The following is a 12,905-nucleotide window of genomic DNA, read 5'->3' as shown; positions in this document are numbered from 1 at the left end:
AGATTACTAAAAATATGCTATTGTGTTTAAGGCATTGATGTAGGTGATGTATTGGTGCTCTGCATTTTATGATGCACATGCACCATAAAGATGTATCCCTCAACAGGAATCCCTCTGCATGTTCTCCCCTTGTCTGTGTGGGTTTCCTCGGGGTGCTCCGGTTTCCTCCCACAAGCCCCGAAAGACGTGCTGTTAGATAATTTGGACATTCTGAATTCTCCCTCAGTGAACCCGAACAGGTGCCGGAGTGTGGCGACTAGGGGCTTTTCTCAGTAACTTCATTGCAGTGTTAATGTAAGCCTACTTGTGACAATAAATCCAGTATTTAGCACAGGGCTAAATCGCTGGCTTTTTTTAAAAAAAAGCAGACCAAGGCAGGCCAGCAGCACGGTTCAATTCCCGTACCGGCCTCCACGAACAGGCGATGGAATGTGGCGACTAGGGACTTTTCACAGTAACTTCATTTGAAGCCTACTTGTGACAATAAGCGATTTTCATTTTCAAGTGAGGGCTTAAGTGGGTCAGTGCAGACGATTTTCATTTTAGGGGCTGGTTTAGCACAGGGCTAAAGAGCTGGCTTTTAAAGCAGACCAAGGCAGGCCAGCAGCACGGTTCAATTCCCGTACCAGCCTCCCCGAACAGGCGCCGGAATGTGGTGACTAGGGGCTTTTCACAGTAACTTCATTGAAGCCTACTTGTGACAATAAGTGATTTTCTTTTCTAAAGATTATTATTATTATTACAATAGTGAATCTCCTTTCAGGCACCTTGGTGCTTTGTCCCTGACGAACACAGACATTGTGGAAATTTGCTCAATACTGGGCCAAAGAAGCCTGAACTTCATAATGACTCCTCCCACAATGGAACAAGCGCGAAGACGAGGCTTTGCACATTGAAGCACGTGCTACCATGTGATACTGTCCATTCTGCGCAACTGCCAACAGGGACAGCAAGTCTAATAACAAAATTCTTGCAAAACAGACAAGCCTATCTTTATATTCAGCCTTTCCTGACCTCAGGAGATCTGAAAATACTTCATTGTCAACAAATTATTTTGAAGTGAAGGCAACAGAAAACAGAGAACATGAAAAATAGGAGGAGGCCATTCGGCTCTTCAAGCCTGCTCCAAATTCATTATGACCATGGCTGATCATCCAACTCAATAGCCTGCTACCGCCTTCCCCATATCCTTTGATCCCCTTCTCTCCAAGTGCTATATCTACCTGCTTCTTGAAAACACACAAAGTTTGGCCTCAACTCCATTCCGTTGTAGTGAATGTCATCGGCTTACCACTTTCTGGGTGAAGGAATGACTCCTCATCTCTACCTAAACGGTCTACCCCGTATCCTCAGACTGTGACCCCTGCTTCTGGAGGCCGCCCCCCCCCAAAAAAAAATCTGGAACATCTTTCTTGCATCTACCCTGTCTAGTCCTGTTAGAATTTTCTAGGTTTCAATGAGATCCCACCTAATTCTTCTGAGCACCAGCGAATACAATCCTAACCAACTCGATCTCTCCTCATACCTTCATCTTTTTTTAAACGCATTTTATTCAAACTTGTATCAAAGTAGGTTACAGCAAATAAACACCCCAGGAAACATTCTTCCCAACAATCAACTATAGTTTGTACAGATCTTTCTTTCTCACCCCCCTCCCTATCATCCACCCCGCCACGACGAACAGCTCCTCAAACACGGACACGAACATCCCCCACCTTTTTTCAAACTCCCCTGCTGAGCCCTTTAACTCATACTTTATCTTCTCGAACCGCAGGAAGTCATACCAACCATGCTGCTACCCCCAGTGGCGATGCCGACCGCCACTCCAGCAAAATTCGTCGCCGTGCAATCGGAGAGGCGAAGGCCAAGACATCGGCCTTCCTCCTCTCCATGAGCTCCGGCTTCTCTGAAACCACAAATATCGCCACCAAAGGGTCCGGTTCCACTCCCCCCTCCACTATCCTGGCTAAGACCGCGAACACTCCCGCCCAGAATCTTCCAAATTTTTCACAATCCCAAATCATGTGCGCATGATTCGCTGGCCCCCGCCCACACCTCTCACACTCATCTGCTACCCCCTGAAAGAACCCACTCATTCTCGCCCGAGTCATATGCACCCTGTGCACCACCTTAAACTGTATCAGGCTCATCCTTGCACAAGAGGAGGTCCCGTTTACCCTTTGCAGTGCCTCACTCCATACTCCCCAATTGATCTCCATTCCCAACTCCGCTTCCCATTTCTCCTTGATCGTCACCACCCGCTCGCCTCCCTGCTCCCCCAGCCACTTATATATATCCCAAATTCTTCCCTCCCCGTCCACATCCGGAAGCAGCAGTCACTCCAGCAGGGTGTATCCCGACAATCTAGGGAATCCTTTCCAGACTTTTCGTGCAAAGTCTCTAACCTGTAGATACCTGAACTCACTACCCCTCAGCAGCTCTACCCTCTCCCTTAGCTCCTCCATATACCTCTGTCTTTTGCCCCTTGGTGCTTCTCAGCTCTACCCATACAGATTCCACATTATTAAAGCTAACATCCTTCCTCACAATTGCATTAACTTCCTCTTTAACTAGCAATTCCACCGCCTTTTCCTTTTTGTGTGTCCTTCCTAAATACTGGATACTCCTGGACGTTCAATTTCCATCCTTGGTCACCCTGCAGCCATATCTCCATAATCCCAACAATATCATATCCATTTATATCTATTTGCATGACTAATCTATCCACTTTATTGCGAATGTTCTGCACATTAAGGCACAAAGCCTTTAGGTTTGTCCTTTTATCATTACTTGTCCCGTTCCCACTATTTCCCCAGTGGTCCTCAGTTTCTCTGCCTATCACTTTTCTTATGCCTCTTTCTGTCTTTTGTTTTTCGCCTTGATTCCCCCTCCTCTGACCCCTTGCATAGGTTCCCACCTCCTTGCCATTTTAGTTTAAACCCTCCCGAGCCATTCTAGCAAGTACTCCCCTTAGCACATCAGTCCCAGTCCTGCCCAGGTGTAACCCATCCAGTTTGCACTGGTCCCACCTCCCCCAGAACCGGTCTCACTGCCCAAGGAATCTGAAACCCTCCCCCTCACACCATCACTTCAGCCATGAATTCATCCGATATATTCCATTTCTGTTTTGAATAGCACGGGGCACTGGGATTAGTACCTTTGAGGTCCGATTTCTCAACGTTCTTCCTAGTTCCCTATATTTTTCTTTTAGGTTCTCATCCCTTTTTTTTTTACCTCTGTCGTTTATATCTATGTGTACCACAACCACTGGCTGTTCACCCTCCCCCACCAGAATGTCCTGTAACTGCTCCGAAACAGCCTTGGCCCCGGCACTGGGGAGGCAACATATCATCCTGGGGTTTGGTTAGCGGCCACAGAAATGCTTATCTAATCCTTTTACAATTGAACCCCCTAAAACTATTGCATTCCTGCTCTTTTTACTCCTCCCCTCTGCAGCAGAACCAACCGTGGTGCATCGAATTCGGCAGATACCAAGACCTCATAAACTTAGCCAGCCGACTATGTTGATAGTACTGGCTGAAGAATAACTGTTGGCGAGGACACCAGGAGAACACCCCTGCTCCTTTTTCAATAATGCCACAGGATATTTTACATCTGCCTGAACAGCCAGACACAGCCTCACTTTAACAATCTCGCCCAAATGCCAGCAGCCATGCAACACTCTTCAGTACTGCACTGATGTGTCAGACCGCATTATGGGACAAATTCAACTCCGCCGGGGTTGCAAAATGGACACAGAAAATTGTCCACTCTTTATACACCCCACCGTATTTTCATTACCATTGACTTCAGGATATTTAAACTGCATTTTCAAATTAATTCCTTGGCAGTGAAGCATTTTCAGAATTCCCAAGATCATGGACTCAATATAAATTGAGGCCCGTCTGTTATTTCTTTGAAGAATTTTATTTTTACACTTGGCAGCCATGATGGTCATTGTGGTGAAATGCCTCTGTTTGGTTTTGATGGTAATTGAAAATGAAAATCGCTTGTCACAAGTAGGCTTCAATTAAGTTACTGTGAAAAGCCCCTAGTCACCACATTCCGGCACCTGTTCGGGGAGGCTGGTACGGGAATTGAACCGTGCTGCTGGCCTGCCTTGGTCTGCTTTAAAAGCCAGCGATTTAGCCCAGTGAGCTAAACCAGCTCACTGGTGATATTATGTCTGTGTTTGATTTTGTACATAGTTAGTAATGTGACCTCCAACCAGCTGGTGGCATCAGACATCCATCACGTGACTGGAGATAAGACGTACAACAGGACAGTCACCCATAGGGTAGCTCCAGGAGAGTTCACCAAATTCATTTAGTAACTTTGTCTGTATAATAAGCATGTGCTTCAACCTGCAAAGCCAGTCTGGCGTGTCTGCGTGCTTGACTGGCAGACAATTGGCTCCCACCCATTTTCTGCTCCCAATGAAGTTGCATTTTACCCCATGTCTCTCAATTTTATAATCAAACAACACAGTGCTTAAAATGCCATTTGTCTTTGTACTGCAAAAGGCTCACTGTTAATGGTACCATCAGTCTCTAGTCACAAATTTTTCAAACATCATAGAAAGAACTATTGCCACTTTTGGCATCAGTTCATGATGGAATTCCCACTATCTGGGTGGGCTTTCACCCTGCTGGTTCAAGGAATGTTAACAATTCCATGGCATCATTCAAGGGAGAACTTTCCTCATTTTTCCCACTCAACCAACAGCCATTCAACTCACTGCTGTTTGTAGGACTTCACAGACAATAAATTGCTACCACGTTTGACTAGCGGACTCTGAGCAGTATTCACACCGTGGCCCACTTTGACATGTTTCAATCACATAATCAGGTGCTAAACAAATGTCGTATCAGTTTGACCATCACTTTGTCTTTCGGGATTGTCACCTTGAGCGCTGAGAAAGTTTTCACACACAGAAAGACAGACTTATGCCTTTAACAAACTCAGGATGCCCCAATCACTTTAAGTACTGTTGAAGGATAGGCAGAGTGTCATGTAGGAGCCACAACAGAGATTTACACACAACAAGCTCCCACACATAGCAATGTGATAATGAGCCAATAATCTGTTTTAATGTTGTTGATTGAAGGATAGATATTGGCCAGGACAGTGGAGGTAACTCTCCGCTTAATATCTCAGCATGACACCTCCAACAGTGCAGCATTCCCTCAGTACTGACACCTCCAACAGTGCAGCATTCCCTCAGTACCGACACCTCCAACAGCGCAGCATTCCCTCAGTACTGACACCACCAACAGCGCAGCATTCCCTCAGTACTGACACCTCCAACAGCGCAGCATTCCCTCAGTACCGAAACCTCCAACAGCGCAGCATTCCCTCAGTACTGACACCTCCAACAGCGCAGCATTCCCTCAGTACTGACACCTCCAACAGCGCAGCATTCCCTCAGTACTGACACCTCCAACAGCGCAGCATTCCCTCAGTACTGACACCACCAACAGCGCAGCATTCCCTCAGTACTGACACCTCCAACAGCGCAGAATTCCCTCAGTACTGACACCTGCAACTGCGCCGCATTCCCTCAGTACTGACACCTCCAACAGTGCAGCATTCCCTCAGTACTGACACCTCCAACAGTGCAGCATTACCTCAGTACTGACACCTCCAACAGCGCAGCATTCCCCCAGTACTGACACCTCCAACAGTGCAGCATTCCCTCAGTACTGACACCTGCAACTGCGCCGCATTCCCTCAGTACTGACACCTCCAACAGTGCAGCATTCCCTCAGTACTGACACCTCCAACAGCGCAGCATTCCCCCAGTACTGACACCTCCAACAGTGCAGCATTCCCTCAGTACTGACACCTCCAACAGCGCAGCATTCCCTCAGTACTGACACCTCCAACAGTGCAGCATTCCCTCAGTACTGACACCTCCAATAGCGCAGCATTCCCTCAGTACTGACACCTCCAACAGTGCAGCATTCCCTCAGTACTGACACCTCCAACAGTGCAGCATTCCCTCAGTACTGACACCTCCAACAGCGCAGCATTCCCTCAGTACCGACACCTCCAACAGTGTAGCATTCCCTCAGTACTGACACCTCCAACAGCGCAGCATTCCCTCAGTACCGACACCTCCAACAGTGCAGCATTCCCTCAGTACTGACACCTCCAACAGTGCAGCATTCCCTCAGTACTGACACCTCCAACAGCGCAGCATTCCCTCAGTACTGACACCTCCAACAGCGCAGAATTCCCTCAGTACCGACACCTCCAACAGCGCAGAATTCCCTCAGTACCGAAACCTCCAACAGCGCAGCATTCCCTCAGTACTGACACCTCCAACCGTGCAGCATTCCCTCAGTACTGACATCTCCAACAGCGCAGAATTCCCTCAGTATTGCACTGAAGGTGTCGGATGAGATTTTTGGGCTCAAGTCTCTGGAGATGGAGTTGAACCCACAGCCGTCTGACTCAGCAGCAGATACAACCTGTCACCTTGTGCCTTTGGCAAAGGTGTGCACTGCACTGCATCTTCAATCACCCAGGTACCACGGGTGTGATGGCTGTGCTGCAATTCTGCAGGAAAAGAAATGTAGAAAACAGCCCTTTCTGGGTGCTATGCATTTCGATGGAAACCATAGAGGGACAATCGGAGATGAGCACAAGGTCTCCTGATAGTCTGACTCTTGCTGTTGTATAACTTGTGATCTACAAACACATCTGGTTTTCACTCCTTAACTGCTTATTATTCTATACACTTGACAGCAAACTTTCTTTAAACACTGCACCAAATATATAACCCGTGGACTGTTAGCCTTAACTAAAGTAAAGCCTAAGAAAACATCAGATTCACACTCCATTTGGAATATTGCAGCATTGGCACACATTAAAAGCTGTGATACTCGAGGGGCACTGGCCGTTAAGAGAAAAATAACACAGTAACATCTTCCATCTTTTGCTTTTTCCTTCGAGATATATTCTTTATTCAAAAGAATGACAAGTTGGATGCATGTTTTGTCAGGCTTAATATGAAGAGACAGCACTGTACCTTGATATACGACCTCATGGAGAAGAGGTTGGCCAGCATTGTGGAGAGGCCTGGAGCCAGGCAGCTTTGAGCTATAAAACCCAGCTTCAGTTCAGCAAGGCAGATTGCATCATCCCCTTCCCTCCAATTCCAGCTGGGTATGTTCAGCAGATGGGCCTGATAACACAGGAAAGCAGAAATAAAAGACAAGTTATAAATTCAATTCTGTTCGCTCTGCTCCCCGAAAAACATCTTGAAAAATGCACAGCGCTTCAAGAGATGTTACAACAAACCGTCTCCTATATTTTCCCTGGGAACCCTGCACAATAAAATGGCACCAGAGCGGCATGCAACAAACACACTGTACTCCACATCTGTATCCACATCTGTTGCCCATTCAGAGCAGGCTCCCCCGGGCCGTTCATACCTTTCCAATATCGCTGGTTAAACATTTTGTTTTATTTTTATATTGTTCATACAGGAGTGCCAGTGTAGCATTTCTGTTCTGTAATGAACTACAAAACTACAAGCAGCTGCAACCCTTCCCTGGCATGCTCAGAAGGCACACTCAATATAAAGCAGCCTCCCTTACTCACTCTGTGCCTGGGATGTCAGTGCGACATTCTGCTGCCTGACATTGTACAGGTGTGTGAACCCTCGATTTGGAGAAATGGACTTTATGGTTATTTGAAATTTGCAACATGAAAAAAAAATACTGCAACCTTCCAAAAAAGAATTAACAGATCTGAACCACTGAAGTCAAGTTTTGGTTAATATCATAACCATTGTTCATTTTGAGAGTTTAAGACGTGAGAGTGTCGGTTTATTTTTCAACCCCCGATTTCTGAGCAACTTCCTTCCATGCTGTTCTGGGAGTCTAAAAGATTCTCAGTATGGAGGGAATCATGAATGTGTCAACAAGGAGCAGATTTACATTCACCAGTGAGCACCCCCTGGAGACCAGGAGGATAGAATACCGCACTGAATTGGCCCTTCTTCACTCAGATAGAAAATGTTAGGAGGTTATTTCACCACGCTGGGTTTAATGGCCAAACAAAATGTCGTCATCATCCAAAGTCCACACATACACTTACCAGTGGGGACACAAGGTGGGAGATGTGGGGGGGTTCACTAGATGGTCATCAGGAGCCTGATTAATTTTTTTCTCCCTTTATAGCCGTGGGATCATATAATCATAGATTCTCTCTCCGTGCAGAAGGAGGCCATTCGGCCCATCGAGTCTGCGCCGACGCTTGGAAAGAATACCCTCCCGAAGCCAAAACCCCCACCCTATCCCCATAACCTAACCTAACCTTTTTGGGCGCTAAGGGGCAATTTAGCATGGCCAGCCCACCCAACCTGCACATCTTTGGACTGTGGGAGGAAACCGGAGCACCCGGAGGAAACCCACGCACACACGGGGAGGATGTGCAGACTCCGCCCAGACAGTCACTAGAGGCCAGAATTGAACCCGGGTGCTGTGAGGCAGCAGTGCTAACCACAGTGCCGCCCATATGAGAGAAAGGAATCAGTGGCAGCTACGTGGTGACAGCAATTGGTTTACAAATTTCAGCAAGGTGACAAAGAAGGGGAAATGTGAGAGTGAGCCACCTTATGCAGTTGGGATCATTGGGTTATTTGAAATTCCCAGAGTGCTGCCTCAGTTAAAATCAGGCAGTCCTGGGGCATGACCCTCTCCCCCCTGATCGATGCACTCACTTGAACCCCTCAGATGGGCTTTGTTCGGCAGATGCACAGCCTGGAAGACCCAACGTGATTGGCACACCAATGTGAATGGGCAATCTAACAGGGCGGGTGGGTGTGGAGGGTTAACCAGGGGTAAAGGGCTGATAATAACATTCAAATATATTGGGCAGCACGGTAGAACAAGTGATTAGCACTGTGGCTTCACAGCTCCAGGGTCCGAGGTTCGATTCCCTGCTGGGTCACTGTCTGCGCGTTCTCCCCGTGTCTGCGTGGGTTTCCTCCAGGTGCTCCGGTTTCCTCCCACAGTCCAAAGATGTGCAGGTTAGGTGGATTGGCCATGATAAATTGCCCTTAGTGACCAAAAAAGGTTAGGAGGGGTTATTGGGTTACGGGGATAGGGTGGAGTGAGGGCTTAAGTGGGTCGGTGCAGACTCGATGGGCCAAATGGCCTCCTTCTGCACTGTATGTTCTAAGTATCTATGTATCTATATTCAAGTAGGGGTTTTGACATTCAATGTTGGGATTCCCACTATGGCATGGGGGGTGGCAATGACTAGAGGAAATTTGCTGTCTGAAACTGAATTTTGGGACTCCCATGGAGTTTCCCGCTCCCACCCCCAATAACAAGTTTCCTTTGAAGCTTTACTGTACAAGGTCAGTAAAATAAAACAATTTAAGGGCAGCACGGTGGCCTAGTGCTTAGCACTGCTGCCTCACGGCGCTGAGGTCCCAGGTTCGATCCCGGCTCTGGGTCACTATCCGTGTGGAGTTTGCACATTCTCCCCGTGTCTGCGTGGATTTTGCCCCCACAACCCAAAAATGTGCAGAGTAGGTGGATTGGCCACGCTAAATTGGCCCTTAATTGGAAAAGATAATTGGGTAATCCAAATTTATTTAAAAAAAGAAAAATAAAACAATTTAAAATATATTGTATTCTCTAACATTCAGGATTAACATGAGGTAATTCTCTAACATTCAGGATTAACGTGAGGTAATTGTGAATCAACAGGCAAAGTGAATTCGGACACACCGCACTGCACAGTGACTGGCAGATGTGACCAAGACAGATACCATGGATTTCTCAGCAACCCACCCAGAAGTCAGGTGTCCGCTGAGTTACATTTTCTTGTTAAAGCTCTGTCCCCCATAAAAGGAACTGCACATCTTCACTCTTCCCTTTTGAAGATTTAACCTTGGAATCGCTCCAACTCGCACTGCCTCCACAATGGTTCGCTTCGCAGATTTTCAATCTCACCTCCCAAGAACACCTGAATCTGCTCTCCAGCGCCAACTCCCAAGCTTCAGCTTCAGCTCTTTGATCATGCTGAGCAAACACAAGTGCTCCAAAAGGGTGTCCAGCATGGAATCTCCAACCTTCTGCTGTTTTCTCCAATCACCAGGCATTCTCCCAAACCCTCACTACCTAAAGCCTGCCAATTGCAGCACTTTTACTGCTTAGAGCCATTTTCCTTGCTCCTCTTCCCGGTGGGTCCATTTCCCGTTCTTCCTCTTTAACTGGGACCTCTCCTGGGATCCTTCGCTGCTCTGACGTCCCACTCCTCGGTCACCTGAACTAGTTTTCATGCCGTTTTGTTTTATGCCCTTGGCCCAAAGAACTACAGACGCCATGCTTCACATGCAAGTAAACTCCTGGGTCCTGTCAGCACTCGTAGATCCCAACCTCCGCCAAGTCAGAATTCTTAACAAGGCCTACTGACCTCTTGCTGAGTCTGTACCTTCCAATATCCCACTGGAGTGGTTATCACTTACTTGTGAAGTGTGACTTTTAAACTGTGGGAATGTCAGAATCCAGTTTGATCCGTGCGTTATACGACAACCAGATATACACCACTCTAGTCGGTATCTGTAGAGACAGAGAACCTGCCTATTTTCCTTGGCCTAACTTAAGTGAAATCAAAGAATCTGGACAGGGAATTGCATTTAGCTGCAAGAAACTGGGTTTATCAATTTTAAACCCCCAAGGAGGACACATTTGATGTCTTGTTCTCTTCAGAGGATCTCTTCTTTGATCATTCCAAAATAAACAATGCTGGCTCTTCCCAAAACGAAGAAGGTAACAAATCCGCATCCCCTTGGATTGAAAAGTTGAATTCTGAAAAACCACCTCTACAGGCCAAGCAGGGGTTACACCATTGAAGAAAGTCATCCGTCAACACCGGTGATTGATGAAGACTTACAGCGAGAGTGAGAGATAGAGCAGCACAGGCGAGCTGCATTGAATTGTGAAACAGAAAAGGGATTGAGTGAGTATTTCTGACACAGTGAACTCTGAAATCCAGTCATGTTGAGGGGTGATGATGCGAAGAGAGAAGAAGAACAGGAGCACGTCCTTCAACAACTTGAACCTATTCAGCCATTTAGTCAGGCCATGGCTTTAACTACATGTTAACATTGCTGCATTGGTACTGGCGTTTGAAGGAAATCAACTTGTACGGCTATGGGAATCAACCGGGAGAGTGGGACCAGCTGGAATGCTCTGCGGAGGACCAGCTAGAATGCTCTGCGGGGGACCAGCTGCAATGCTCTGCGGGGGACCAGCTGCAATGCTCTGCGGGGGGGGGGGGGGGGGCAGCTGGAATGCTCTGCGGGGGACCAGCTGGAATGCTCTGCGGGTGGGGGGGGGCAGCTGGAATGCTCTGCGGGTGGGTGGGGGGCAGCTGGAATGCTCTGCGGGGGGGGGGGGGGCAGCTGGAATGCTCTGCAGGGGACCAGCTGGAATGCTCTGTGGGGAGGGGGGGGACACACCAGCTGGAATGTTCTGCGGGGAGGGGGGGGGGGAAACACCAGCTGGAATGCTTTGCGGGGGGAGGGCGGGGGACCCAGTTGGAATGCTCTGCGGGGGGGGGGGGCAGCTGGAATGCTCTGCAGGAGGGACCAGCTGGAATGCTCTGCAGGAGGGGGGTGGGGCAGCTGGAATGCTCTGCAGGAGGGTCCAGCTGGAATGCTCTGCGGGGGACCAGCTGGGATGCTCTGCGGGGGGGGGCAGCTGGAATGGTCTGGGGGGGGGGGCAGCTGGAATGCCCTGCGGGGGACCAGCTGGAATGCTCTGCGGGGGTGGGGGAGGTGCAGCTGGAATGCTCTGCAGGGGACCGGCTGGAATGCTCTGCAGGAGGGTCCAGCTGGAATGCTCTGTGGGGGGGTGGGGGTGACCAGCTGCAATGCTCTGCGGGGGACCAGCTAGAATGCTCTGCGGGGGACCAGGTAGAATGCTCTGCGGGGGACCAGCTAGAATGCTCTGCGGGGGACCAGCTGGAATGCTCTGCAGGAGGGACCAGCTGGAATGCTCTGCGGGGGACCAGCTGGAATTCTCTGCAGGGGGGCCAGCATAGACTCGATGGACTGAACAGCCTCCTGCTGTGCTGTAAATGACTCAGATGCTATCCCTTAACAAAAATCTCAGCAATCTGAGTTTTGGAATTTTCAATTGAGCCCCAGACTGAACATATTTCTTTGGGAGAGGGCGCTACAGATTCTCAGTTCCCTTTGTACGAAGCGCTTCCTGAGATCAGCCCCGAGTGTCTGTGCTCTCATTTTAAATTTACTGTGTTCCGAATTCCCTCATCCTCGAATTTAACTTCCAAATCCCGGCTGTGCTACAAGGGGAGGAGAGCAGAAAATCACCTGAGATCCTCACACTGAACCTGCAAGCTATAGAGCAGCAATAGACCTCCATAAAATATTGACAGGAGAGGAAGGGAACCTAAATAGGTGGGTTTGGGGGGGGGGGATCTCTGTCACAGAATAACCTCTGTAACATGTGCCCTTTCTTCAAGAGTAACCCTGACAGTGAGCAAGGTTTACTCCCTGAAGTTCCAGTAGTGGCCACAAAGGGGAGCAACTGCTACCGACTATTTACAGCTTGCATTTTGTGTGTAGTAAGATTCACAGAAGGGAAAGTGGAAGGGTTGAGTTTAAAATGCTTACTGAAAGCAAATACAACATCAATTTTCGCCTTCAATCCCACCATGCCTCATGCTTCTTCTGGTGAGATTTTATGCGCTCTGCGAAAATATATTGTTTAAATTTATGTTTTCACCATCAGACTGAGGGAGCCCAGTGCCAGATAGAGGGGAGAGAAAAAGAACAGGAACATCTGCTGACAAGCTGCTGCTTGGAGCCAAGTCAGGTCATGGTCAGGAAGGTACATTGTTGGTACAGATATACA

The 12,905-nt window shown here is 48.3% G+C and overlaps 1 protein-coding gene across 11 annotated transcripts in view; it reads right to left on the bottom strand.

Annotated features, from left to right (window-relative positions):
- The window catches only part of kcnma1a (potassium large conductance calcium-activated channel, subfamily M, alpha member 1a), a 1,078,085-nt gene that overhangs the window by 275,479 nt on the left and 789,701 nt on the right, over positions 1-12,905 (bottom strand). For all 11 annotated transcript variants that reach the window (XM_072491599.1, XM_072491594.1, XM_072491595.1 and 8 more), the window contains one exon: positions 7,034-7,189. In XM_072491599.1, the coding sequence (XP_072347700.1) occupies positions 7,034-7,189 (156 nt within the window). The remainder of the gene's footprint in view (positions 1-7,033; positions 7,190-12,905) is intronic.

Source organism: Scyliorhinus torazame, chromosome 28 (genome assembly GCF_047496885.1).
Source record: "Scyliorhinus torazame isolate Kashiwa2021f chromosome 28, sScyTor2.1, whole genome shotgun sequence".
Lineage (NCBI taxonomy): Eukaryota > Metazoa > Chordata > Chondrichthyes > Carcharhiniformes > Scyliorhinidae > Scyliorhinus > Scyliorhinus torazame.
Note: the sequence above shows the minus strand (reverse complement) of the source record. Positions and strands in the feature narration are given on the sequence as shown.